A 27,417-nucleotide genomic window follows, 5' to 3' on the forward strand; every position below is an offset into this window, starting at 1 on the left:
TTGGGAGATGTCGCTTCTGTGTGTGAGCTTTATCTCACCGTGTGAAAAAGAAAACAGATCTGAGATCAGAAGAGCTTCAACCTGAACGTTCTGATCGCTCTGACCTTCAGGGGTCGTGATGGATGTGTGATTGGATTTAATCATCATGAGTTCAGACTAAACATACAAACGTCTGTCAGGAATTCCTGGTGCTTGAAATAAGGTGTTGACCGTATCCCCTGGGAAGTCCTGAGGGGAGTGCTCTGGGACTACGGGGTACTAGACCCCTTAATAGGGGCCATTCAGTCCCTGTACGACCGGTGTCAGAGCATGGTCAGTATTGCCGAGAGTAAGTCGGGTTCATTTCCAGTGAGGGTTGACAGTATTTCTAGACACAGCCAGGGCGTTGAGGGAGTCCCGTCTGGTCCCGTCTGGTCCGGTCTGGTCTCTCTCCACCGTTGACGTGAGATTCCAAGATCTTTGTCTCACCAAAGAAAATGACAAAGATCAACTGACCGAGATCCCAAGAGACAATCACTTGTCCGTCAATGAAAGTGGACGCCACGGGCGAATCGGTTAAGACGAGTTGTCTTAAGCTGTGTCGACACATTCAGACCTTAAATTTGAAGGAATTGGTCCTGGAATTCTGCTGCTCGGTCGTTAAGCAGCTTGTCTCCGCCCACCTCTGCTCTGCTGCTGTATACACACAAACGCTCCCTCAGTCACGTCAGAGTCAACATACAAGTAACTTTGTGTTTTTTCTGTTCACAAAAACTAAACAGGAGTCTATTAATAACAACAACATTCTCCCAAAGTTACATATTTGAACTTTTAATATTCAAACCGTTTGATTTGCACGTAGCACAAAACATTTCACGTACAAATTTAGTCGGCCTGGGTTAAAAAAAGTGGATTTTCTGATTCATATCAATCGTCATGAGACAGGATTTTATCAAATCAATAACAAAACACTAAAATAAGAGCAGTTACAGGAAGTGCTGCGTGCATGTTGTGCTCTGAACGAAAACAGACCTCAGTCTGAAAGAGTTGGCAGAACACACACACACACACACACACACACACACACACACGAGCACACATTTCAACGACATAATTCAATTTGCGCCTGTGAATTCCTTCGCCCTCCGTTAGATCGGCGTCCTGTGTTTGCGTAGCTGGAATAACAGCTGGGCCCGCGCCGCGCAGACCACCGCTGCACCGTGACAAAGAGAAGAAGTGCTGCTGTGAAGCCAGAAGGTGCTGGTGCTGATACGTGAGACGCTCGCTCTGCCTCCAGCTCACTGTTGGCTCTTTTCACGCTGCCTTTAAACTCCTGGGCCTCGGGGTTTTTTGTTGTGGTTGGCGACGGTCAGTGTAGTCAGCTGGTCGGGAGATCTCAGACACATGCTTCCAGAAAATCCCCGCCTTCTTTGTCCTCTTCTCTGTGTCAGGCTGGGTAGTTTTTTAATTTTATATTTATTGTTATTTTGTCCTTCTGTGAGCAACTTCCTGTCTACAATCTTTGACAGATCAATACTAATTTCTTGTGATGGGTAAGTGATCACCCATTAAGCTCCCATTCAATTTTGGTAAGTATAGAAGCCGAATGTGTTTGATTGTGGTATGAGGGTTTGGTGTAATTCACTCTATGTGTGTGTGGGGTCGCTGTGCTCTCAGAAGGGGGAACTCAGGTGTATATAGGTGGCATTATCACTGTCATTGTCAGGTTTGTGAACCGGAAGGGCAAACGGTTTTCGACCGCTGTACCGCGGAGGCGCTTCTCATAACTGTTTTGGATTGTTTGATGGAATTTCATTATGCAAAGAAAACGCACAGCAATAAAACCAATATATTGCAACGAAACGAACAGCGTGGACATTCAATCAGAGTTCAAAAGAGCGATCGCCAAGGCAAAGCGCGTCAACCAGGTCATCCGGAGTCAGAAACCTCAGTAGCGGAAGTTTGAGGCTGAGCTGCTATAATAGTAAGAATCTACCCACTGATAGCGTCACAAAAAAATGTCCATTTCTTATTAATGGGTAAAACTGTAAAAACAAAAACCATAACTCTGCCAAAACTCCTCAGATCTAAACAAAATGTGGTATGTATGTCCAGGATCAGACCCTCTACCATCAGACTGAGTTTTACTCTACCCTCCTCTACCATCTCCATAACCCTAACCCCAATCCTAATCCTGTAAATTTGTCCTTTTAGCAACTTCCTGTCTACAATCTTTGAAGGATCGATGTCTATTTTTTGTGATGGGTAGGTGATCACCCACGTATGTTCACTATCAATGTTCATAAGAATCTACCCACGGATGATGTCACAAAAATCATAAAATTCTCAAGAAATTCCCATTTCTTATGAATGGGCAAAACTGTAAAAACAAATATTCATATCCCCGTCAAAATTCATCAGATTTGAACAAAATGTGGTATGTGTATGTAGGGTCAGACCCTCTACTATCAGACTGAGTTTCACCTTGTCCTCCCTTATCATCTCCATAATCCTAACCCTAATCCTGTAAATGTGTCCTTCTGATACCAACTTCCTGTCTACAATCTTTGACGGATCAGTGTGAATTTTCTGTGATTGGTAGGTGATCACCCACGAATCTACCCACTGATGACGTCACAGAAACGGTCTAATTTTCAAAAAATCCCTGATTCTTATTAATGGGCAAAACTGTAAAAACAAATATCAATATCTTGGCCAAAACTCATGGGATTGTGACACAATTTGTTGTGTGAATGCAGGATCACACACTCTAAATTTCATCCAGATTACAGATCATGATTCAGGTGTTATAATCTCAGGATGAATGTTGTCATGTTTATGGTAAATGGTAACGACTATAATCAGGTAAAGTTCTACACAGATCCAGAAAGTTCTTTGTGAGAAAAGAATTTCAGGTGCTGGACATCTGAACTCTCTGAGTGCTCTTATTTTGGTAGTCTCTTTTCATTCCCCCACATCCTGTCAAGTTTCCCGCTCATGTGATGACTTGGCCCCGCCCTGATTACTTTCACCTGTGTCTCCTTGTGTGTGTGTGTATAGATGTGATTTCCAGCTCGTCTTCAGCTCAGTGTCAACGTATTAGGGTTGTTTTATTTTTGGGTTTTATTTTGGTTTTATCTTTGCCTGTATTTGACGTGTGAGTTCTAAGTAATATTTTGAAATGTCACCTTAGAAGATTAAAAATGTTTCTGTTCATAAAGTGTGTGAAAAGCCTGATCTTCAGGGTTTGAACAGGTGCTTTTAAATCCTTGTAAATCCTTGAATTTTGCTGTTGTGTTTCAAAGATTAGTAAAGTGCTTGGAAATGCGTTGAAATATGTCAAATATTTTCTAATGAGAAAAGAGTAAAATAAACATTTCCAGTTGGAAAAGTGTGAAAATGGATCATATATATCCCGTCTATTCTACCTCCACCAACTCATCTGTTGAGCTCCTAACTCTGACAACAGTATACACGACCATTTAGAGAGATTAGAAATGAGGTACACTGATAAAAAAATGACCAAAAACAACCACAACGTTGTGATCCTGCTTTGCTGTTTTCAAGAAACATGAAATATTACCGTGTTACTTAATATGACGCCTGCAATGTCAGGTTTTTAAAGGCGACATAGACCGGAAGCTCCAATTAACGCTGCATGTGTGTGTGTATCTGCGTCATTACCTCGTTTATGAAACCCTAAAGTTTCAGAACAAACAGTTCAGCCACTGCTGAGAAAATAGGCTTTTATTGTTTTCCTGGGCTCTGCGAAGCGGATCGTCACTTCCGTCACTACCGTCACTACCGTTACCCAGTGGTGGGCTGTTTTTTTTTTTAATAATCAAATGAATGTGTGTCTGAACGTGTCTGAATTCAATTACTTTTTCAGTATGTTATGATTATATTTCCAGAAAGAATATGGTTATTTTTTTGAAGTTGAGCTGGATTTTCCTGGATGTCATTAAACGCATCATAACTCCGTGGACCTGCTGTAGTAGCATTGCTGGCCTTTCGTTGAAGCTGCCATTTCCTATTTGGTTATAACTTTGACTGACGTGTGTCGTCAGCCAATCAAAATTTAATGCACAGTAGCCTATAGATGCGCAGTGGTGTGTGTACGTGCGCTATGGTTGTTACAGATCAACTGTCTCATGAATATAGTGCATAACAGTGTGTTTTGTATGTGGTTGTGTTTGTGCGTGTTTTTTTTTTTTTTACTGAAGGCCCTGACTGAAACCCCATGGTACGTTACTGAGTATACCTCACCACTCCTCTCACCACCGTAGTGCCTCCTGGTGCGGGCACTAGTCCGGGCACATCCGGTTGCGTACATTCAACCGCAGAAGAAGAAGAACTACTCTTGTTGTAGCTGCTGAGATGCAGAGCATCAACCGTGCCAGAGGGGGAGCTGTGTATCTGAGAGCTGGCCTACCAATTACGTCACTTCCAGGTACCTGGCCAATCACAGGACAGTGGGAAAGCTCTCGTTGGCTGGCCAATCACAACACAGTCCACGTTCTGGGGGTGTGGTTTTGGTCTGAAACAGCGCGGCTGACGAGAGCGTCAGTGAGGAGATATTTCGATCGGCTCGTTTGCAGCGATTAGGAGGATTTTAACCATGAAAACAAGTTAATATATGTAAGTAGACCTCCATAACTAACATATATGTGAACATGAAAACAAGTTAATATATGTAAGTAGACCTCCATAACTAACACATATGTGACCATGAAAACAAGTTAATATATGTAAGTAGACCTCCATAACTAGCATATATGTGACCATGAAAACAAGTTAATATATGTAAGTAGACCTCCATAACTAACATGTACGTGACCATGAAAACAAGTTAATATATGTAAGTAGACCTCCATAACTAACATATATGTGACCGTGAAAACAAGTTAATATATGTAAGTAGACCTCCATAACTAACATATATATGTGACCGTGAAAACAAGTTAATATATGTAAGTAGACCTCAATAACTAACATATATGTGACCATGAAAACAAGTTAATATATGTAAGTAGACCTCCATAACTAACATATATGTGACCATGAAAACAAGTTAATATATGTAAGTAGACCTCCATAACTAACATATATGTGACCATGAAAACAAGTTAATATATGCAAGTAGACCTCCATAACTAACATATATGTGACCATGAAAACAAGTTAATATATGTAAGTAGACCTCCATAACTAACATATATGTGACCATGAAAACAAGTTAATATATGCAAGTAGACCTCCATAACTAACATATATGTGACCATGAAAACAAGTTAATATATGTAAGTAGACCTCCATAACTAACATATATGTGACCATGAAAACAAGTTAATATATGTGAGTAGACCTCCATAACTAACATATATGTGACCATGAAAACAAGTTAATATATGTAAGTAGACCTCCATAACTAACATATATGTGACCATGAAAACAAGTTAATATATGTAAGTAGACCTCCATAACTAACATATATGTGTGACCATGAAAACAAGTTAATATATGTAAGTAGACCTCCATAACTAACATATATGTGACCATGAAAACAAGTTAATATATGTAAGTAGACCTCCATAACTAACATATATGTGACCATGAAAACAAGTTAATATATGTAAGTAGACCTCCATAACTAACATATATGTGTGACCATGAAAACAAGTTAATATATGTAAGTAGACCTCCATAACTAACATATATGTGTGACCATGAAAACAAGTTAATATATGTAAGTAGACCTCCATAACTAACATATATGTGTGACCATGAAAACAAGTTAATATATGTAAGTAGACCTCCATAACTAACATATATGTGACCATGAAAACAAGTTAATATATGTAAGTAGACCTCCATAACTAACATATATGTGACCATGAAAACAAGTTAATATATGTAAGTAGACCTCCATAACTAACATATATGTGACCATGAAAACAAGTTAATATATGTAAGTAGACCTCCATAACTAACATATATGTGACCATGAAAACAAGTTAATATATGTAAGTAGACCTCCATAACTAACATATATGTGACCATGAAAACAAGTTAATATATGTAAGTAGACCTCCATAACTAACATATATGTGCGATACAAGCATTCTATGTCGCCTTTAAGCTTCGACTCAGATCTGAACCAGAACTATCATGTGAAAAAGACACATCACAAACAGAAGATGTCACGTAGAACACAGAAGTTTAATTTTCTGCAATAATTTAAATATAGATACACAGGATTTCAGATGATGACGTTACAACTCAGTGTGAGTCGTGTGAAGTGTGAAGTGTCCTAGACTTCCCAGCACGGCCGGTACACCCGTCCCACCATGCACCTCATGTTGTCCCTCCTCTGGACGGAGATGGGGATGTTCAGGTCCTGGCTGGCGTCGCTGTGCTCGCCCAGCTGGCTGCTGAAGTCGGCTCTGCGCTTGTAGAGCGGAACTCCGGCGCTCAGCGCCCGCAGGTCTCTCCACAGGCTCGGGGTGGCGATGACGATGACCCTCTGGCCGCTCGTCTTCCCGTCCGTGCCCAGGTCTGTGTCGCCGAGGCCGTTCTCCAGCGCCTTGTCGCTCAGCAGCGACGCGAACACGTCCTGCTCCAGCGAGGCGTCGTCTGCCTTGCTCATGGGTAGAGCGCCCGACAGCTCGTAGCTCTGGAACATGAGCGCGGCGGCGAAGATGACCGACATGGATGACTGCCTCATGGTGAAGACCTTCTCGTTGGTGGAGAGCGTTGGCTTTCGTGGACGGGTTTTCCTTCCTAGAGCTCCTGCTTTGCCGTTCTGATTCCTGAGGTCCCATCGCAGTCTTTTATACGGTTTCAGACTCGCCACGTCTAACTGTCCTCGTCACGACTTCTTCTGGTGCGTTCAGGAAATCATCTGAAAGCATTGAAGGGTGGTTGTGTGTGGACCTCCCGCGGTGTTTGAGTGTTGTTTTGCTGCAAAGTTAATTAAAAATCGTCCCCAAAGTGACGGCAGATGTGCGATGGAACAGTCGGGGACTCCTTTTTGAGAAGGTGACACCAAGAAGAGCATTAATCCAAAATGGCGTCCTTTTAAAACAACAAGCCTGGATTAGCAGCACCCGCGGAGCTCTTTGTGGCGGTGGTGATGGAAGCTGTCGTGTTGGGGCTTTGTTGCAGCTTATTCTCAGAAGAAAGACAGATGATCCGTCAAGTGTTTGCATTATCGACGTTTCCTCTGACGTGATCCTCTGCTGGACAGCGGTGCAATTATTCTCCCTCCTAATTATGTTTGCACCAGGTGGTTGTTGACGGTTGAAATAGTCGGTGTAATTCATGTCTGTATGTGATCTGTTTTCTTCCTGCACCAAACCCCTTAGAGAAAATCAGCGTTTTTAGCTCACAGGGACATGAGCTGCAGGTCTGCTGCTGCCTCGTGTGGTCACTTTGTGTCACTGTAGTAAATCTAAATGAAGGTTTTCAAACCCCGAAGTCACAAAATAAGACCTTTGATGTCACTGATGAAGGCAGCAGTGGATCAACAACTCCTGTGTGCTGAGATGTAAAATCGATGTTTTTTTGTATGGGATTTGGTGTGAGAGACCGAGCAGTTTACAAACTTTAGTTTCCAGTTTAAAAAAAACTGTCTGGTGCAATCAGAGGAAATTGGGGTGTTTTTTCCTTGCCGTGCAAACTTTGATGTAATTATGTAAAATATTAAATGTACAGGTCTTGTATTGTTTGTTTTTTTGTCCTTTTTTAATGGTTTTACGATCCCATGAGAAACCGTTTTTGGCACAAAAAGATCCAGGATTTTATGTCAAATAAATTGTAACATCATCTGCATAAAAACACACAGGATGTACTGGTTTTTGGCAAATTGTCGCCATTATTTCACACCATTTCCTTCTCCAAGTGAGAATTCTGCCTGAGATAGTTGTAACACGTATGAAACATGACATTAAAACATTTGTGCCCACTTGTCGGCTTTCAGGAACGTTGCTATGCAACATTTATATACACACAGTTTCATATGGTTTGCAGAAACTTTAAATATGTGGGTTTTTTTTCGTCACTTTGACTCAAACTCTTTTCCGATCAATGATCGTGTTTAGTTTGGCGCGTCGGTGCCGTCAGGTGACTTCCAGCGCCCTCGCTACCAGGAAAGGAGTGGGTAAAAATGAAAGGAAGGAAGACAGATAAGACACTCTCTATTGTTGTGGTTCTGCCAACAACTGCACACGAGTCCTCACAGGAGACACAGAGACACAGAGAAGAGTGAGTCAGCAGAACAGAGGATGTGTTTTTTGGGAATGTAGGCACCTTTTATGGGAAGTTAGCTTCTGGTTGGGAAAACAATAATGTCGGAGACATCAGCAGAAATGAAGCACATCACAAATGTAACGCTAACAAATGTTGGAAAACAAAAGAAAAACATCGTCAACGTGCTCGTAAATATCGTAAAGAACTCAGTGAAAACTTGACTCGAGGACTCACAGAAAACAGATTTCAGCCTCTTAACAAAAGGTGCACATCATAAAAATCTACATTCTCTTAAGTCTATTGGCGCATTTCCACCGGCTCTACTCGCCTCGCCACAGCACGGTTTAAGTGGCGACTACCTGGTAGCCAGGTACTAAAAATAGTACCTGCTCAGACGTGCTTAAAAGCAGGTACTATGCGATGATTGGTCAGACTGAGTCCCGTCACAGGAAGAGACGTCCCACACAGAAATCAAGCCGAACAGCACCGAACTGTAGATCACTTAAAACTACTTAACAATCCTAAATACGTGGGTTAATCTCCAACAACTACCAGGGAAACCTCTATACTTAACAGGAGTCTTTTACAGTGGAGAGGTGTATTTAGGGACCGCACCGGCGATCGAGAGCGGCATCACAGACCGCTGCCGCTGTAGTTTGTGGAGTAGCAGGCTGTACTCTGGAGACATGTGGACAGAAATCAAGCTGAACAGTGTTGAATTGTAGATAAATTAAAACTACTTAACAATCCTAAAAACGTGGGTTAATCTCCAACAACTACAGTAGTGTGGTGTGAAGTCCCTAGTCACTTGTGTGTGTGTGTGTGTGTGAGGCGAAGCGAGGCGAAGCGAGTAGAGCCGTTGGAAATGCGGCATTAGACATCTTAATAGCATGTTTGCAGCTTTATCTCACTCTAAAACAGAGTTTCCCAACAGAAAACGGAAGTTTGTAAACCACTCACTCTCCCACACCAAAGTCCATAGAGAAAACCAGCGAGTTTAGCTCACGGGGGACACAGGAGCTGCTGGTCTACTGCTGCCTTTTGTGGTCAATTGGTGTCATTGGGGTAAATCTGAAAGAAGGATTTCAAACACAGAATTCACTAAACAACACATTTTAATATGTTAGTGGAAGCAGGAGTGGACCAACGACTCCTGTGTGCTGGGACGTAAAATTGATGATTTTCTCAATGGGATTTGGTTTGGGAGAGAAAGAAGTTTAGTGATTTTCTCTGTATGATTTCAGAGTGCTTTACGTTGCCAAGGACTTATTTTGTATTTTATGTTTTTCTTAAACGGTGATTAAAGTCCTGATGTCGGGAAGTTTTGCTAATGTAGCGTATGAGCGTGTTTATGCTAAACAAACTGTTTCCAGATGATAAGAATATCTACGTGTGTGTGTGTGTGTGTGTGTGCTCCGGCGACTCAAAAAGTCAAAACCCCAGTAAAGTTATTAATAAATACGCTCATAAGAATCCAGATAACGGGTTTATGGGAGAGTGTTTTTGTTTTACAGATAACGACGACATCTGGAGACCGTTAGCAACGTCACACCAGCTCTGTAGGTGGGTTTTCATTAAGAATAAAACGTACAATAATGAAAAAACACACAAGAATTTAATCATAAAACACAATATTGCTGTGATGTTAGTGATATATATGATGAATTTGGTGGATTTTATTGCAGTAAAGTAGCAATATGGCAGCAGTAGAGTAATACATGTGTAAAAAGTATGGTAATACCATCTTAATACTGCAGTAATTACAAGTATTGGATGGATTTTAAATGTATTATACATTTGACATGAGGAATAAAGTCACATTTATCTGCTCAGTCATGAACAAACACTTATATTTACATATTAAAATAGAGACAGAGATCTTTAAGCTTTTTGTCTGAAATGTATGAAACAGCTGATCCTTTGAAAAAAAAGAACCCTTAGATTAAAAAGGGTGTGGTTAAATTAAGTTAAGTTAAGTTAAACTTGTTATGGGTTAATGGTTTGTTGATGTCGTTTAAGTGAAGAAAAGTCCAACTGTGAGGAGGAAAAAACATCTTTTCAGTCGATCTGAGATTAAAACTGTGGAAATATTCAATATGTGCTGAAAGCTGGCGATAAATAAACATTTATGATGCTAAATTAATCTGTAAATTTTACATTTTAGTGGCGAACAGAGTGAAATCAACTGGGGATCCCAGGTAAACCAGGGACCAGAGGTTTGACACCTCAATGCCAAGTCCTTAGAAGACAAATCAGTGTGTGTGTTTATATCTTTGAGGTCCACAAATAACACATTTTATTTGGTTCTCACAACCTTTAAAGGTCTTTTTTCAGGACTAAGACCTGGTTTTAGGGTTTGGGTCAATGTGTCCTCACTAAGATATGCAAACCTCTGTGTGTGTGTGTGTGTGTGTGTGTGTGTGTGTTTGTTTAACGTCGCTGTTTTGCTGGTTTCGTAACAAATGACTTTGGCTCCGAAACAAAAACATCTGGAGCAGAGAAAAGATTCATCGAGATAAAAATCTGTTCTTTTTTGGACTAAACTGCAGCAGCGGTGATTTATAGCTGCACTACGTCAGGCAAACAGGCAAAACTATCAGACGTGACCGTTTCCTCTGGTTTTAATCTGGATTGTGACCCCGACCTTTCACCCTGTATCAGCTGGGATTGACCCCTAAATCCCCTGCGACCCTCGTGTGGAGGATGACATGAAATGATGGAATCGAAAGTGAGGTGAATCTAATCTCCTCGTTTTAAAACGTTTTAATCTGGTTAATGTCAGACGTTATGATAACAAACATGAACTCTTCGCCTCTTTGGTCACAGGCTGACGTGAAACACACTTTTAAAAGTGTGTGAAATAAACCAGAGCGTGTGGTCAGTGCGGTGTGAGGTGATTCTTGTCCCCCCCGCTGTCCTCGGCCTTGGACTCTGTCTCATTTCTGGGAAAATGTTTTTGCTGCACAAACAGTAAAAACACACGCTGGAAAATCCAAACACTCGACAGCGTCGTTAAAGAAAGTGATGACGTGGCTGCCAGCGGCTCAGATCTGTCACCTCGTGAGTTCGTCTGCAGCGGTGATTACTCAGTTACTCAGTTACTCAGATACTCAGTTATTCGCTTTTTTTGCTCCACATAAACAAAGAAATCATTCAAACTTTTTTGGTTTGTGGACAAAATAAGACATTTGAGAAGTTCCTCACAAAGTACTAAATGAATGGAGAAAAACAATGAAAAGATTAACAATGAAAACAATCATTAGTTGTTCCTGAGAGAACCACAGCTCCATCATGGTGGACTCGCCTGTACTTGTGTGTGGCACTGTGACCTTTGACCTCAATGTCAGAGCTCCAGGCAATGTTTTAAAGCTGTTTTGCTCAAACGTCCATGTTGGCAGGAAAACCGTCAACAACACCAGACCTGGTTTCAAGCTTTAAGAGTTCCCTGCACTTTAAATCCATGAAGATAAAGCAACCTGTCACATGACTATCACATGACCCGGTCCTTATACTGCCCCCTGGTGCTTTCCACCAGTATAGAAACATCCTGTTCGTAATTGTGTGAAACCTTCATATTTAAATGTTTGGGAATATTTGTAATAAAGTAGACTTTCATCCTCATCACTCATGTCTTCATCACTCTGCTCTCTGGTGAGCATCATCATCATCATCATCGGCAGCATGTTTCACTGATGATTTCAGCTGATTACATTAGCGGTGGTCGATGTTGGAGAGTTCTTTGTCCTTTGGCGCCAGATGTCACGTCACGTGACCGGTGTTTGACCCGACGACCGTTTGACGGATCCTGACACGGAACAAAGAATCCAGTTGACAAATTAGATTTTGAAGATCGTGTTTCATCCACAGAGACGCACGGTCACTGTCGCGGCACTTAATGCGATAAATCTGCCCGATGAGTGCGATGAGACAGATGGTAGAGCAGATGTTCAAATACACAAAATCCAAGTTTCTTCAGGCTTTGGTGAACACACACACACACGTCCAGGAGCAGTGGGGGATTGGGTGCCTTGCTCAGGGGCAACCCAGCTCTTGACCCATCCTAGGATTTGAACCGGTGACTCTCCAGTTACAAACCAAAATCCTTTCCACTTGTTCATGTGCTGCCCATGGCACCAACAAACCACACTGGACCATGATCCAAATGCGGCATTATCGTCCTAAACGTAACCCTTGTTCCTCAGAAATGAGGTTCTGCCTCATTAGGACCAACTCAGCAACATCCACTTAATGTCTAAACCTAAACTTAACCAGTTCCACATAAACTAGGTTCTTCTATATTAGGACCAGGTTTTGGTCCTGAAAAACTCTCACACACACACACACACACACACAGAGTGTACTGACCGCGAGGGTCTGCTGGTAAACTGACCTGCAGAACACTCCGTCTCTTCCGGTCCCTGACTCCATTATTCGGTCCCTGGTGTCCTTGTCTGGCTCCATGGGGCTGGGTGACATCACCGCCACGCCCACCCCCCCCCCCCCCCCCCCCCCGCCCCTCACTAGCTCCTCCCCCTCCACCCGGCCCGTCTCTAATGGAGAACCCAGAGCTGGTGAAGTGGCCCTGTGAATAATTTAGAAGCTCAGGCTCACTTTATAACCTGACGAGCCGGGACATTCACCCTCAGTGCATTAGTGTAATAGTCGGGGAGGAAGCTGGCCTTTATTGACTAATATAATCAATAACTGTGCTTATGTCGGCTGTTGACTCTCTGGAGGTTCTCCTGCTGCTGCTGCTGCTGCTGCTGATGATGATGATGATGAACCAGAACACAATCATGAAAACGATGAGGGACAAAGACACCTCTCACTTAACGACACTCCGAGTAGAACTGGTTTGTCTGTGATTTTTCGGCGAAATAATGATTGTTGTGCGACGACGATGATGAAAAACACAGTTTGCCTCAGAAGACGCACGTGATTAGTCCGAGGTGAGGAGCGCTGATTGCAATCAGGGGGAAAATCTATAGGAGGAGAGCGACGTGATGAAGGTCGTAGGAGGATCCTCCAAACTTTTACATTTACTGAGGAGGAGGAGATCACCTTCATCAAGTGATTTCATTTCACGTTTATGATTAATGTAAAACATTGATTCATTTCTACAAGTCTTGTGTTGTGTCAACTTAAATGAATTCCTGCATTTTCCTTTTTTATGACTGTGTTTGTATGAGAACCAGCTAAATAAAGCTACATGACAATCATGTGTTTTTTATATAATATATACTGTATATATATATATATAGAGAGAGAGAGAGAGAGAAAGAGGGAGAAGAAGAAGAAAAAAAGATAATCTTGGAGCCAGGACCTCACAATAAAGCTGTTTATGCGTTTGTATTGGTTTCAATTGGACATTTTTTGGCCCTAAGGCCTGAAGTGGAAGTATTTTTATACAATTAAGGACAAAAAAACTAAAAAGTAAAAAAAGGGACCCTCAGGGTGTCTGATGGTTAAATGTGTCTCCTGTTACAGTCCACTGTAATCTGACCTGTGTGGTGAGTCAGGCTGCCTGGCAGTCGTCACTCCTGCTCTGTGATAAATCCTCTGAGTGTTGGGAGGAGGAGGGGGAGGAGGAGGAGGTGCACTCCTGCTGCTGCTGACACACTGTAAATCAACCTCTGGGGTCACTTGTTCATCTTCTTTGTTGTCTGCATGCGACACAGTGATTGGACCTTCACTGCTTCTCATATCAACCTGAGCTGCTGCTGAATTTGTGCAAAAACTGCTCATTTTGTGAAAGTTAAAGTTGGAAAAATTCAACAAACTTTTCTCCTTATCAAAGCCGCTATTATTTAAATTTAAAAATAAACAAATTGACTAAATAGATGCACGATGCTGATTAAACGTATCTGCTTATCCACACAGTTCTGTCTGGATCTTGTGTCAGATGTGCTTCTAGGCTGCATCTTTAAAAATTCAAACCGGTTTTTAAGGTTCGAATTTGAATCATGGCCTGAGACTGTACTGTAAAGTTACACCGTGTGGTCAAATTAAATAAAAAGTGCAATTTATAACGTAAACATTCATATTTACCTCTGCTAAGGAGGTACGTCTGTTAACAACTTCCTGTCTACATTTTTTGACAAATCAATGTGATTTTTTTCATAATAGGTCGCTAAACACCAAAGTATGTTCTCATTCAATTTTAAAAAGTGTAAAATGATCATATTTCTGTCAAAACTCTTCAGATTAGGTGAAATTTGGCTTCTTCATCGTCTTTGTGCAAGCAAGTAAAGTTCTACACAGATCTAGAAAGTCTTCTGGATCCAGTCAGTGGATCAAAATGTAAACATTTCAGGTGCTAGTTTGAAAAACACAGGTGACAAATATTTAATCCTTGGAGGAGGTCCTTTGTTTTGTTTACCCTAACCAGGCAAACCTAAATATCTCTAAATGAATCCATATTGAATGCAATGGGGACTTTGGGAAACAGGACTGACTCGATAAACACCCAGCCTGACAGATTACCTCTGATATGGATCTGAAACACTAATCTGGACCATAATTCTTACGTCAGTTATACTTCACACACAAAGAAAACCCCTGAACTACTCCTTTAATGATGTTGGCGTAGCTGTTTCAGGGCTGAGAGTGAATCCTTTTTAAAGCCAGAGCGAGTGAGCTGTGTGCTTATATTAGTGGCTAATAAAGAAGTGTGGCTGTTGCTTGTTGTTATGGAAACACAACATTCATAAAGGTCATTTGAATGAAAGATAATCTGTGCAGAATCCCTCTTTTTCATGGTTTCGTGTCATAAATGTTTAAAGCGCGGCGCAACAAATTAAACTTTTAAAGGCCACAATATTACATTACATGGCACATGAATCAGCCCGTGGCGCTTGTCGTCACATAAAAAGTAACGATCTTGTGCAGAAAGTGTAATCACAGGATTCCTGTCTTTGTTTTTACTGATCTCGTAAATCACAACACAAACACTGGCACAGTTCCGGCTCTGCTGAGTAAACCAGCGTGATCTAACCTCCGATAGTCACGGTGCGCGGCAGTGTTACCTCCACACGGCTGATCACAGGCCCGCTGCGGCTCGATAGGGAGCAGCTGGACAAGCGCCGGGTGCTTCCGTCAGCGCGATGATATGTGAAAACATCGCGATGGAGCGCACGACCACTGCTGACAATGTTCTCAGGCTACATTTTGTGGAAGGTTTCTGCAAACCACAGTCTGAGCTCACGTTTCCTATGTCACATGAATCGGTTTCTATGAACCGCCATGTTGGCAGCCAGAAGCCATGTTTCCTCTGAGTGGAACGGGTCAGTTTGGTACAGTACGGTGCAATAGACCCAAACAAACTAGCCCCAACTGTTCCATTCATTGGTAGCCTTCTTTTGAGGTACCAGGGAAGGGAACCCTTGTCAGTCAGCTGATGGGGCCACTTCCTTTGCGACTGGTGTTTCTTCAACACCTGCAGTGTATTCTCATACACAGAGCGAGCAGGTTGTTCGCTGCTGGCGCACCAGTTTGACGTCACACCAACACGGCCATCGAGCACAGCGCACACTCCGCCTACCAAGCAAAGGTAGTGTTCTCGGTCGAAACACAAAGCCTCACGAGGGCTTTACCGCTCCAAACTGCACTGTTCCAGGATGAAAACACGACTTTAGGGTACAACAGTAAAATGGTGCGGTACAGCTGACAGGGCGACAGGGAAAAGGTCGGAGGTCGAGACAAACGGCCACAAACCGAGCAGTAAAAAAAGAGCTTCTGGACGTCCTCCAAGGTTTTTGCTGCACCAGACAACGTCACGCTACGCGGCCATTGGAGTCGCAGACTCAAGTTGTCCCCATTCCCTGTCCCTACGACCTGGGTTTGCTAACTGTGAGCGAGAAGAAGTTATTTACTTCCATTACTTGTAGAAGTAAACAACAACAACACATGATCTTTTCAGTCAGCCATTAGATTTGACACCGTTATTTATATTCTCTTGTCTTTTTTTGTCCTTTACTCCCTGATTATGTTCCTTAAGTCGGTGGTTGAAGCAATCGCTGGCACGAGAATCTGCTGAGGGATAAATAAAGTTCTCTCTGATTGTGATTATGTCTGAGAAGCGTTGTAACGGCTTCTTATGCTGCGTAGAAGCCAGCAATAAACGTCTGGCTTTAAAAAGGACGCCATCGCACTGGCACTGTAACGGCGTTGGCACTTGGGCCCGTCAATCCCCCAGACCTTTGTGTGCGGAGAAGGCCAGTGGAAAAATGAGAAGAAAAAAAAGGAGCCAGAGGAGCTGGTCTCTGTGCAACCACACTGCAGTCTGAACTGGTCCAGTCCCGCCAAAAATAACCTCCGCGAGCTGAAACAAGATAATCACTTCAATTTTTTCTATCCCCAAAACAACAACTCCTGCCAAAACATGCATGTAATAAAACGCTTTTTTGCATAACTCGACTTCATGGCTGTGTTTGTGTTTGTGTCGCCATGGCGTTTGTTTATGAACGTCTGCAGCGCGACGCTTTTCTGATTCAACAGATAAGTTTTAAGAAACAAAAAAACCCTTGGTTTTATTTTCATTTACTTTGCTCTGGTGGACGTTGACCTCAACCTCAACTTCAATCTGCTGATGAAGCTCAAATAACAACCTGAAAGTGACTACAAATAATGCATGTAGAGGGGCGGAGCCACAGCAACATTGTGCGGCATCAAATTCAAATCACTTATGCTAGCTTACAAAGCTTCATGGGTCATAAATGCTCTCCTAAACATAAATGCTCTCCTAAACGCTTATGTTACCCCTCGACTACTCCGTTCATCTAAGGATTGTTGTCTGGTGCCAACACAAGACGATCCAGACTCGTTTCATGTGTCGTTCCACGCTGGTGGAATGATCTACTGAGCGCTACAAGAACAGTGTCTTCAAGACCCAGCTCTTCCAAGAGCATCTTCTGTCCTAGCCCTTACCTTCTACCCCCTCCCCTGCCTCTCCTTCTGCACTTGGATCCACCTCAGCACTCTCACCTTCTACCAGTCCACTGTTCCTATCTAGTGGAGTTCTTTCCAAGACTTCTTCTATGTAGCGTATTCCTCTTTTGTATGTCGCGTTGGATAAAAGTGTCTGCTAAATGCTTAAATGTAAATGTAAATGTAAATGTTAAATGTTAAATGTTAAATGTTAAATGTTAAATGTTTAATGTTAAATGTTACATAAAACTGTGCACTGTCTGTAAAAGTCCATTTAAAAATAAACAAAAACAAATAAAAAGGCACTCACAATAATGTGATTGCGGTAAATACCCGGTGTTACCTACTTAGCAAGCGTTGCTATTGTTGCTAAAGCCATTAGCGATGTGATTAGGCGACGTCCACGACTGCTGCGTACACTTTGTTTAACAAAAAAACTCAAACATCAGAAACTGGGAGAACAACCTTGTACGTGGTTTGAGTGGTTCACGATGAAATCCTGCGATGGATGTGAGGATCATACAGAACCCCGTGAAGGCGACGCATTCAAGGCCTCACAGTGAAGACAGACACCATGTTCTATTGTGGTTTTTCTCAAAACTGTTCAAACCCGTCTTTGGCTTTTAAAATGGAAAAAGAAAAATCTTCCTCTCGCATCTCTGAAAAGAAAACACAGCAGACGAGCGAGCGAGCGAGCGAGCGTGGCCTTGAAGGTGCGACGCCGCGCACAGAAGAAGGTGAAGGTGGTCTGGAGAGAATCCCATTCACACCTGCTTCAAACGCCGCAGTGTTGGGGCCACAATGGCCGCCTTTATCTGCGCCATGTGACAGCGAGCGCGAGAGGGTCAGTGAAGTTCAGGAAGCACGGGGGCTTTTTATTTGAGAATCCATAAATCGTGAAAAACCAACTGCGTTTATTTGTGCTTCTCTCCGCTCTCAGAGCCAGAGGCCTCCTCCTCCTCCTTCCTTACCTCCCTCCTTCCCTAGCTGCTCGCCTGTTAGCGCCGCCCCACAGAAATCCGAACAGCGCCGCCACCAGCTCACTGTTTGTTTGACTTTGCCTTTATTGAATTGAGACGTGCAGACCTGAGAAGAGAGAACGCTGACTCACTTTTGAAGGGTGCACTTGTTTAGACTGAGGACAGAGTTCCAAACTTCAGACGTGATCTGTGATCTGTGCTCCTGGAATCCTGAAGCCGAGCTTTGAATTCCGTCTCGACCTCAGAGTATTTGTACAGTCGCTCGTGCTGAGAGTGACGGCAACATTTTGCCTCGTTTGAATCCAAACAAAGATAAAATGATTGGTGGAAACTAACGATGACAACCGCCACAATCTGATACCAAGTGGTCACGTTCGCTCGGCTCAATCGGACATTTAATAACAGAACATGTGACCAATGCTTTATGGTGCTTTTCCACTGTACAGTTCCGGCACAGTTGACAGATTGTGAAACGTTCTGACCAATCAGGGAGAAGAATTCCAAAAATTGTCCAGAGAAAGAAGACGTTTATGGCCGGTCAAACCTAAATTCGAGTATCTTGTCAAGTACAAATGTGTCTTGTCTTGATAAATATTGTAATTTGGGTCACAATATTTTGCCACATTTAAAAAGAGGGTTGCCATATAGAACGTTTGGGAAACACTGTTTGTGCCACAGAACCTGAGCGTCTTAAAAACGTAGCGGCAAAACAAGAACAAATCTAATTTTAGCCACTAAACAAAAGTCTTGTCCAATAAAATCAGCTCAAGCTCAAGTTCCCGCTATCTTAAGAATGTATTCATCACTTTATCTTGTCATTTTACAGCAGGAAACTGAAGTTTGTGTCACTTGGTAGACCACATCCCTCCCCTGCACCAAACCCCATAGAGAAAATCAACGATTTTACATCACAGCACACCGGAGCTGCTGATCCACTGCTGCCTCCATCACTAAGTTCACATGTGATATTTCGTAAAAATCGACATTCAAAAACCGACGTTCTGATTCAAGTCACTGACACAAAGTGACCACACGGGGCAGCAGCAGACCAGCAGCTCCTGTGTCCCCCGAGCTAAAATCGCTGATTTTCTCTATGGAGTTTGGTTTGGGAGAGTGAAAGATTCACAAACTGCAGTTTCTCTGTTGAAAAAACGTTCCCCCACGCGATGACATAAAGAAGGCGAATGGAATTTAAATTTGTGGCAGAGAAAGACAATCCTGCCGTGCGTGCACGTCTTCATGGTCTGGAAAACATATTTGTGCTTTGATTAAAAAAACAGACTGAGGCATAAAAATACGGAGTGTAACACGAGCCGGATTTATTTAATCTGATCCGAGTGTTCCAGAGAGAAGCTCTGGAATCCAAACTGATGACATTATCAAAGGACCCTAAACAAATCTCCCGTGACCCATCTGTGGGTCCCCAACCCAGTCTTTGGGAACCAACTGTGCTAGCACCAAAAATACAACCATGCTTTATGAAAGATTTTTGTCATTTTTATAAAAACTCTTTGCTGACTTTGTTTCGAGCTCCACGAACACGGGCTTTGATTTTTCCATCATGGAGGAAGAGGAGGAGAAGGAGGAAGAGGAGGAGGAGGAGGAGGAGGAGGATTCTCTCTCTCGTAAAACAATACGGCTGCTCAGTCGTGACCTCAGCCTGGAGGTATGAACCCTCAGCATCATCTGTGGCTTTAAAAGCCCGGCTTTCCACGATAACTGAGCCTGATCATCATCATCATCATCATCACGCGTCTCTGGGGAAAACAGACGGACAGAGGAAGGAAGGAAAGAAGGAAGGAAGGAAGGGAGGACAAGAACTCTGAAGGTGTCAGGAGTTACCTCCCGTGTGTCATGACAGCGCAGAATCACAGAACAGGCTTTTGTGGGTTTTTTTGTTTTTTCTGCTTCAGGTATTTAAGAGCGATGACCTTTACGACCCCTGACCTCGTGCCGACGGCAGGTGGTCGTGTTTCTGGAGAATCCCCCTGAGGGTGATGAGGGCTCTGGCTCCTCCAGGGTCTCAGCTGTGAACCAGTTAAAGTGATAATGGCTCCCACTCCACTCCGTCCATTAGCTTTAAATGTGACGAGTGTTTGTATCTGGAGCTCCAGAGAGAAATCCAATGTTTCACAGAGATCTGACAGTAGGAGGCGCCAAAGACAACACCTGTCGTCACATACTGAAAATAACACAGCCTGATTTGAAAAGTTACGCCAAGAAATATGGATACAACTTGAACCATGCTTTGGGTTTGGATGGACTCTTAAATATAACAAATGAGGATGAATTAATGTGGAGAATTATCTGAAAGGGAGCATCGCCTCCTAGTGTAGTGGAAGTGGACACACGTCATCATGGACTGTGGACACGGACTTCCTAATCGTTTAAAAGGTGAAGCCCAGGAATGACGTGGGAACAGAAGTAGCAGTTAGCCACCAGGGGGCGACACCACTGTTTAATCAAATACAGGAAACTGTGTCCAAATACAGCAGGAGTGACACTGATTGACAGCTGGCATCGTCCAGTCGGAGCCTAGTTTAAGGAGACGTCTGGTAAGGATGATTTGAGTGAAGCTCGTTACAGTTCTTTAGGTCGACTGATCGTTTGAAAATCAGCACTGACCTGCGAATCAACGTCTCAGAACCTCCATGAGCTTCATAATACTCGTCAATTCATTTTGTGCGTCACCAGCAAACGACGTTTTAGGCAGAATGTTCTAAACAGAACTTAAAAATGGTGATTTGCTGGATTCTGTTTTCAGGGCAACCTTGAAAACCTCAGATTGTTTAAGGAGTTTTCTAAGCTCATGGAAAAGCTTGTGTGAGCTCAGACTGTGGGTCAAACCCATTTCATGAGCGCTGTAGAAATGACCTTGTGTTACAGACTTTGAATCATGTGGAATTAAAGTGAAGACAGTAAAGTGTAACAGTGAAGATAACACAGAACACTGCTGCCAACTTCTAATGCAAGTCCCTTACAGTTTTAGTTTCAATAGTTATGGACTAGATAACCAGTGATATGATACAACTGATCTTAGAGTGCCCTCTGGTGGGGATCGAAATGCATAACAGACAAAAGAATCTGGTCCAAACCATTTAATAGATGCTTTACAGGTAAAATCACTTAAAAAGTATTGCTGTACAGTCACACTTTAAGAAAATAGCATTAAAAGTACAAACAGCCCGTTTAGATAAACCTCAAACATGGCCGACATTGTGAAAACACGACATGTGAACTATAAAACAAACGACTTCTGCGCAGCAAACGCGAGAATCTTCAGTCCGCGAACAATGAGCAGTGTTAGAATCCATGTTTTGAACAGACGAGACAGTGGTGACGTGGCGTTAGAGGCAGAGACGCAACTGCTGCGCGAGATAAAAAAACCTGAAGGTTAACGGCCATCATCGCACGGTCAAACATGCAAACCGCCCGTGATCGCTCCGCTCCCTCAGTCACATTAAAATCTTAAGTTACAAACTGTACAAATTAAAGCACACGGTGCCAAAGACGCGACGCCTCCACCGCCTCACTGCAGACGCTTTGCAAAATCCTTCACGACCGAAGACTTGAGATGTGCGATGGTGGCGATCCTCATCTGCTTCGACGTCGAGTATTTGCTCTTGATGGCCTGCGACGGAGCACAGAGACGTTCACGTTAGACATTTAGCAAATTAAATGACACGAGTCAAAAAGACACGGTGAGACTTTGTGAAACTCACAATGTGCTTGGTCAGCCCCTCGTTCACTTTCACAACATTCTTGGCGATGTGTGACATCACAGGGATCAAACTCTCTGCCGTGTAGTCCATGTAGTGCTGCAGTGTCACATCCTGAGGAGAAGGAACATGTTCAGCATCTGCACTTCGTCAACCCGAGACTCAACTGTGCCGCCATTTCTGAAACTCGTCTTTCAGGCGGAGATCAGGTCTCAATGCGGTCTCTTGGAACCACATATGCCATTTTGGCAAATGCAAAGACTAGACACTGGGATCTACCAGAAAAAAGATTTTACTGGATCACCCAAAAATCCTAAGACTTTAGTCAAATCAAACTTTGATAATCCATTAACTGGTTTGAGTGTTTTACCAATTACACAACTTGTTGAACGTTCATTTCCCAGTTTCTGGGGTCCAAAGAAACTTCAATTATTTTAGTATGAAAAGATCAATTTGGGTCATTTCATCCTGATCCAAAATGGTGGACTCCAGACAATAAAGCCTATAGTTTCTTCTACTGTGATTCAGTCAGTTAATGAAAGTTTCATGAAAACCGTCGGGCACAAACACTTACCCATTCTCCAGCATCCAAGATCTTGAGGGTCAGAGCAAAGGCAGCGCAGGCCATCATGGAAGGAGGGAAGTGGACCATCTCGTAGTCGACCATGGTGAGTTCCAGGAGGTATTTAGCCAGGGTGTGCTGCTCGGCAGTCACCTGATGACAGAGCAGAGAAACATCAGCATCTGAGACACTGATACAAAACCCTCAACCGTGTCACCCCTGGATTTTCCGACTGTACCTCATAGATCTTTGAGGCTCTCCTGAGGAACTGCAGGGGAAGAGGGCGGCCCAGCTGGAACTTGAGTGCCCGCAGGATGGTCATCTCCATGTCTCTGATCTGGGCCGTGGTGTATGCCCGGTCCGTCACATAGGCAAAGTCGGAGATCTCAGGCGGGTACATCTCCTCGTACTTGGAGGCGAGGAACATGGCGGAGACACCGACCAGCTGCAGCTGCTTCTTGGGGACTGGGTGGTCCTGATGAGACGGTTCAGCAGTATTATTATTTAACCATCTGTACCACTGCACTCGCTCAGGTTGGCAGACCTTTACACCTCAAATATAAAAAGGTGATTCTCACCTGAAGAAAGCGGTCAATAATGGCCACGGTCATATACATGGTCTCCTGCAGCAGACGGAACTTCAGGCTCACTTGCACCAGCCAGTCAATGAGGATGGCTCGCATGTTCCCGGTCACCTCCTTCCCCTGCAGATAACTGGGTCTGACATTCTGATCAACCTGATGGACGACAAATCTGGATTAAAACAAACAAGCACATGGGACTAACATCTCATATGAAGGGGAAAATAAAAGGTCTTGCCTCGAGCTGTCGCAGATACTTGTAGATGTCCTTCACGTACTCGCTGCAGAGCATGGGGTTGTCGTAGTCGTCAGCGTCCACGTCCTTGATGGTGTTGTGGAGAATGACGTCTGAAAAGGCCTGGCAGAGGTCGCCGGGTTCACAGCCCGATGTCTCCATTGGAGTGGGAGACTGTGGTTCAGGTAGAACCTGTGGTTCAGGTAGAACCTGTGACGGGAGAGGGCCCAACATGAGCTTCAATCACATACAGAACACATGCAGACATGAAGGAGCTTTAACTCACCTGAACCTCGGGCTCTGATTTAATGGGAACAACATTTTCCTGTTGTTTTGGTTCAACCACTTGCTCAACTTTGGTCTTTTTTGTTAGCGCTGCCTTGACAACCTGAACCAAAACATAGTCAGTGTTAGAAGCTTTATATGAACATGTTGATTCAACAATAACCTGTTTAAAGTGTACCAAGCTCTGCGTTTGGTTAGAGTTCCTAAGAAATTAATATTAGGACTTAGTATGTGGCATTTCAGAACAGGTCATTTCTACAACCCTAACCCATCAGCATTGTTTTAACAGAATCTTATCAGAACAGAGCTGTAATGATGGTCTAAACATTTCTTTGCTCTTGTAAAACTGAATAAATGTGGTTCTATTGGGGGAGTGAACCTAACCCTAGGGCAGCTTGCATCCATGATGTTGCATCACTGCCATCTACTGGCGTTGGAACACTTACCAGTCTGCCCCCTTCACACCACTGCTGGACCAAAGCAATCATTTACAGAGCAAATGACTAAAAACATTAAATTGCATCGTTTTCAATGTCATTGTGTTCAGACTCTCGTAACAATGCATTTTGTTTTTAATATAAGAAATACATTTGGAGTCATAACAATCCATCACTGCATTCAGCTGCTGACCAATTCTGGATGTTTGTTTTCATATCTAAATGGAGTTTAAATCCAAACACATTTACTGCACGTTATGAATAACAGATAATGCACATTTGACGTTTGCTGCATCTTATGAAAACTAAGATATAAAACACCAGTTCTAAAGTTTAAAATTTCATGAGACAAACATGCAATTACAACCACTGCCAGAATTATTATTTATAAAATAATTCATGTGCATTTACTTTTAAAAATGAGGATTTAAATACATATAATCTTATGATTGTTGCATTACAGCTTTTCTTTGATATATATACACACACACACAAGGAAGTGGCACTAAGCAACAGGGCCTCCTTTAGCAACGAGAGCTAAGATGGCATGGTTAACATCAGCTGGTTTAATATCATTCAAATAATTATTTAGAAAAAAACCCCACATGTTATAACAATTACAAGAGGCATATAAATGTTATGTAAAGACTTACCTTTTTCTGTACTTCCTTGTTCACTGCGACGTTACGGGTGTTACGGATCTCACCGAGGGCCGCGCGGGGCTTCGTGGAAGCGGACACCATGCAGGTCTTAGCGGCCATTTCAGCCGGGGCGGAAGCCAAGCGGTTCTATAGAAAGGAAAATTACATTAAAACATCAACTAACGCGGTAAACATAGTGGTACTCTCATATTTAATGCACAACTGTGGGGAATCCGCCGTCACCCACGACGGACGAGGCTATTTCAAAGCGAGTATTTCAACGAAAATTAAACATGCGAATAAAGCATGATTAGCTTAAAAGCTTGTTTAAAAGCATACTTAGGAGAATAAAAGAGATTACAAAGGTTTAAAGACTTACTCTGGTAACACGGAGAGCCATTTTGCGTGTTGTTCGTCTCAGCGGTGGATACTGGAGAATGATGCGTTGTAGGTCAGTTTGTACCGCCCCAGTTTAAATCCTCGCTGGCTTCGCGCTGATTGGCTGAGATGAGATCGCTACCAGCGTCTGATTGGCCGAGCGCAGCTGCTTAAAATGCGTTACCGGGACAACCATTGGTCACGTGTCACCCGCTCACTTCCTTTTTCCTGTTTTTGCCTTGCGAGTATGTTTTTGATTTTTAAATCACACTTTTGTTTTGAAATTGTTATTTTTCTGATGTTTTTATTGCGGATTTTATTTTCCTGTATAATGTTGAAGTTTGATGTGTTGTCATGTAAAATGGCCGCTACTTTGTGTAATAGAGATATATTATAACACTTATCTAACGGATAAAAATGATAATAACACATTAATAGGTCTGGTTTTCAAACAGGGAGGGCGATAAATGACTTAATAAATAAATTAATTAATTAATTAATTTCTTAATAAATACAGAAATAAATAAATAAATGTATACATACAGGCTCTGTTGTAGGCACAGAACTGGACAGTCTGACATCCATAGCTGAGCGACGCACACTCAACAGGCTCCTGTCCATCATAGACAATCCACACCATCCACTACACAGCACCATACACAGACAGAGGAGCAGCTTCAGTGACAGACTGCTGTCAATGTCCTGCTCCACAGAAAGACTGAGGAGATCATCCCTCCCCCATGCATCAGACTCTTCAACCTGCATCATACATAACACATACACGCAAGCACACATGTACATGTTCATCTCATTCTTTTTAACGCCTTTATATTTTTTTATATATTTTTTCTTTTTTCCTTTTTATACATATGTTTCAGTTTATATTTAGACTGTACATAAACTTGCATACTCTTATGTTTCTATCTTGTAACATATTCTGGAGCTGCTGAACTGTGAATTTCTCTGTGAGATGAATAAAGTATCTATCTATCTATCTATCTAATCGATTATTAATCGATTATTATCGATTACTAAATTAATCATCAACTATTTTAATAATCGTTTCAACGGTTTCATTTTCATTATCAAATAAAATTTCTGATTGTTTCAGCTTCTTAAATGTGAATATTTTCTTAGTCTCTTTGCGTCGTATTACAAAGAAATCATTTTGGTTTGTGGACAAAAACTTACTTGATTAATCGTGAGAATAATATTATAATAATATTATTATTATTATTATTGTTATTATATATTTAGTTTTTGTGATTTCATATATTGTATTTGTATTTTTATTATTATTATTGTTCTTTATTGTATCTTAATCTTGTTTAATCTTCATTGGAGTAAGTCTTTTAAGTCTTTTTTCCCCCAAACACATCATAGGAAACTTTTTCCTATACTAAATTCCCTGTCCTTCACTCCAGTCCGGTAGGTGGCGATCGAGTAGTGTCCCAACAAATAATGAAGAAGAAGAAGAAGACGAGGACTAAGCAGCAGCAGCAGCAGCAGCAGTAGGATCTTGAGAGCAGCGTCAGTGAAAACAGAGCCGTGACTGGAAAGAAAGACACCGACCAACCAACACCTAGACGGCCCTAGTTATAGTTCAACGCCAACCTTAACTAACCTGTTAACTTCGTCAGTCCAGAAGTCTTCAAGCTGTCAAGAAAGAGTTTCTCTCACACAACAAAAAGGCAAGTTTACCCCATAAAGTCGATTAATTAGGCACAAGTTGTTGTTGTTGTTGGGGATGAGTTTCATGGAAGTTTAGCTGTTAGCTCTTAACATTTCCCTTTCATTTGGCATTTGTTTACTAAACTCGCGAGTGTTAAAAAGAAAAGTGTCACTTTTACCTAACACGTGTCGCTCAAAACGTAATTATCCACCTGTAAAACTCGTTTTTATCAGCATGAGTTTTAATTTTACGGTTGTGTTCCGTGTTGAACGTGGCTCACATTCGGGCTTTATCACGATTTTTTTCTACATGAATGCACGTTTGATTTACTCGTTCTTTCCTGTTGTAAAAGACCATATGTACGTGACATTTGTGTGTAAATTATTGTCAACATATATCGGGTTGTGCGTGTGCGGTGGGAAGAAGAAGAAGATAATCAAGTGGAGACAAAGCACACAGTCAACAACACAGCAGTTTTTCGGGATGTTGCTAACACCTAGCACGCTAGCTAGCTTAGCAGCACTCGTAAATTCGCCGAAACAACGAATAAAACAAAATAAAAGTTTTCACTATTTAGTAATTAGAGTGTTTTTATAATGTCATTATCCAGCTATAATGTCAATTCGTGTTCTTAAAATGCGTTTATGGAGGGGATGGATGACGCTAGCAGCAGTAGCTGTTAGCCTGCTAGCATGACTCAGTGGATTTGTGGAAGTGACACGACTGTGGCCCGGTGTTTGTCGAGCTTAAACAGATGACTGCAGCAAGTATCTCTC

At 42.4% G+C, this 27,417-nt stretch overlaps 3 protein-coding genes across 3 annotated transcripts in view; 1 reads left to right on the plus strand and 2 right to left on the minus strand.

Annotated features, from left to right (window-relative positions):
* Window positions 1-6,207: 6,207 nt before the first annotated feature.
* On the minus strand, window positions 6,208-6,790 carry pmchl (pro-melanin-concentrating hormone, like). Its single transcript, XM_058617830.1, has one exon. The coding sequence runs from the start codon at window positions 6,701-6,703 to the stop codon at window positions 6,290-6,292; it is 414 nt and encodes a 137-aa protein (XP_058473813.1). The 5' UTR covers window positions 6,704-6,790; the 3' UTR covers window positions 6,208-6,289.
* Window positions 6,791-21,214: 14,424 nt separating this feature from the next.
* ccnb1 (cyclin B1) lies at window positions 21,215-25,093 on the minus strand. The gene is made up of 9 exons (XM_058617822.1): window positions 24,971-25,093; window positions 24,604-24,738; window positions 23,515-23,616; window positions 23,232-23,438; window positions 22,991-23,149; window positions 22,651-22,887; window positions 22,425-22,565; window positions 21,854-21,964; window positions 21,215-21,762 (listed from the first exon to the last, which is right to left on the minus strand). The coding sequence occupies exons 1-9, from the start codon at window positions 24,989-24,991 to the stop codon at window positions 21,661-21,663; spliced, it is 1,215 nt and encodes a 404-aa protein (XP_058473805.1). The 5' UTR covers window positions 24,992-25,093; the 3' UTR covers window positions 21,215-21,660.
* Window positions 25,094-26,447: 1,354 nt separating this feature from the next.
* The window catches only part of zfand5b (zinc finger, AN1-type domain 5b), a 5,428-nt gene continuing 4,458 nt past the window's right edge, over window positions 26,448-27,417 (plus strand). Inside the window, exon 1 of the mRNA XM_058617826.1 lies at window positions 26,448-26,660. The gene's annotated coding sequence lies outside the window, so the exon portion shown is untranslated. The remainder of the gene's footprint in view (window positions 26,661-27,417) is intronic.

This window comes from Solea solea, chromosome 19 (genome assembly GCF_958295425.1).
Source record: "Solea solea chromosome 19, fSolSol10.1, whole genome shotgun sequence".
NCBI classification, from domain to species: domain Eukaryota; kingdom Metazoa; phylum Chordata; class Actinopteri; order Pleuronectiformes; family Soleidae; genus Solea; species Solea solea.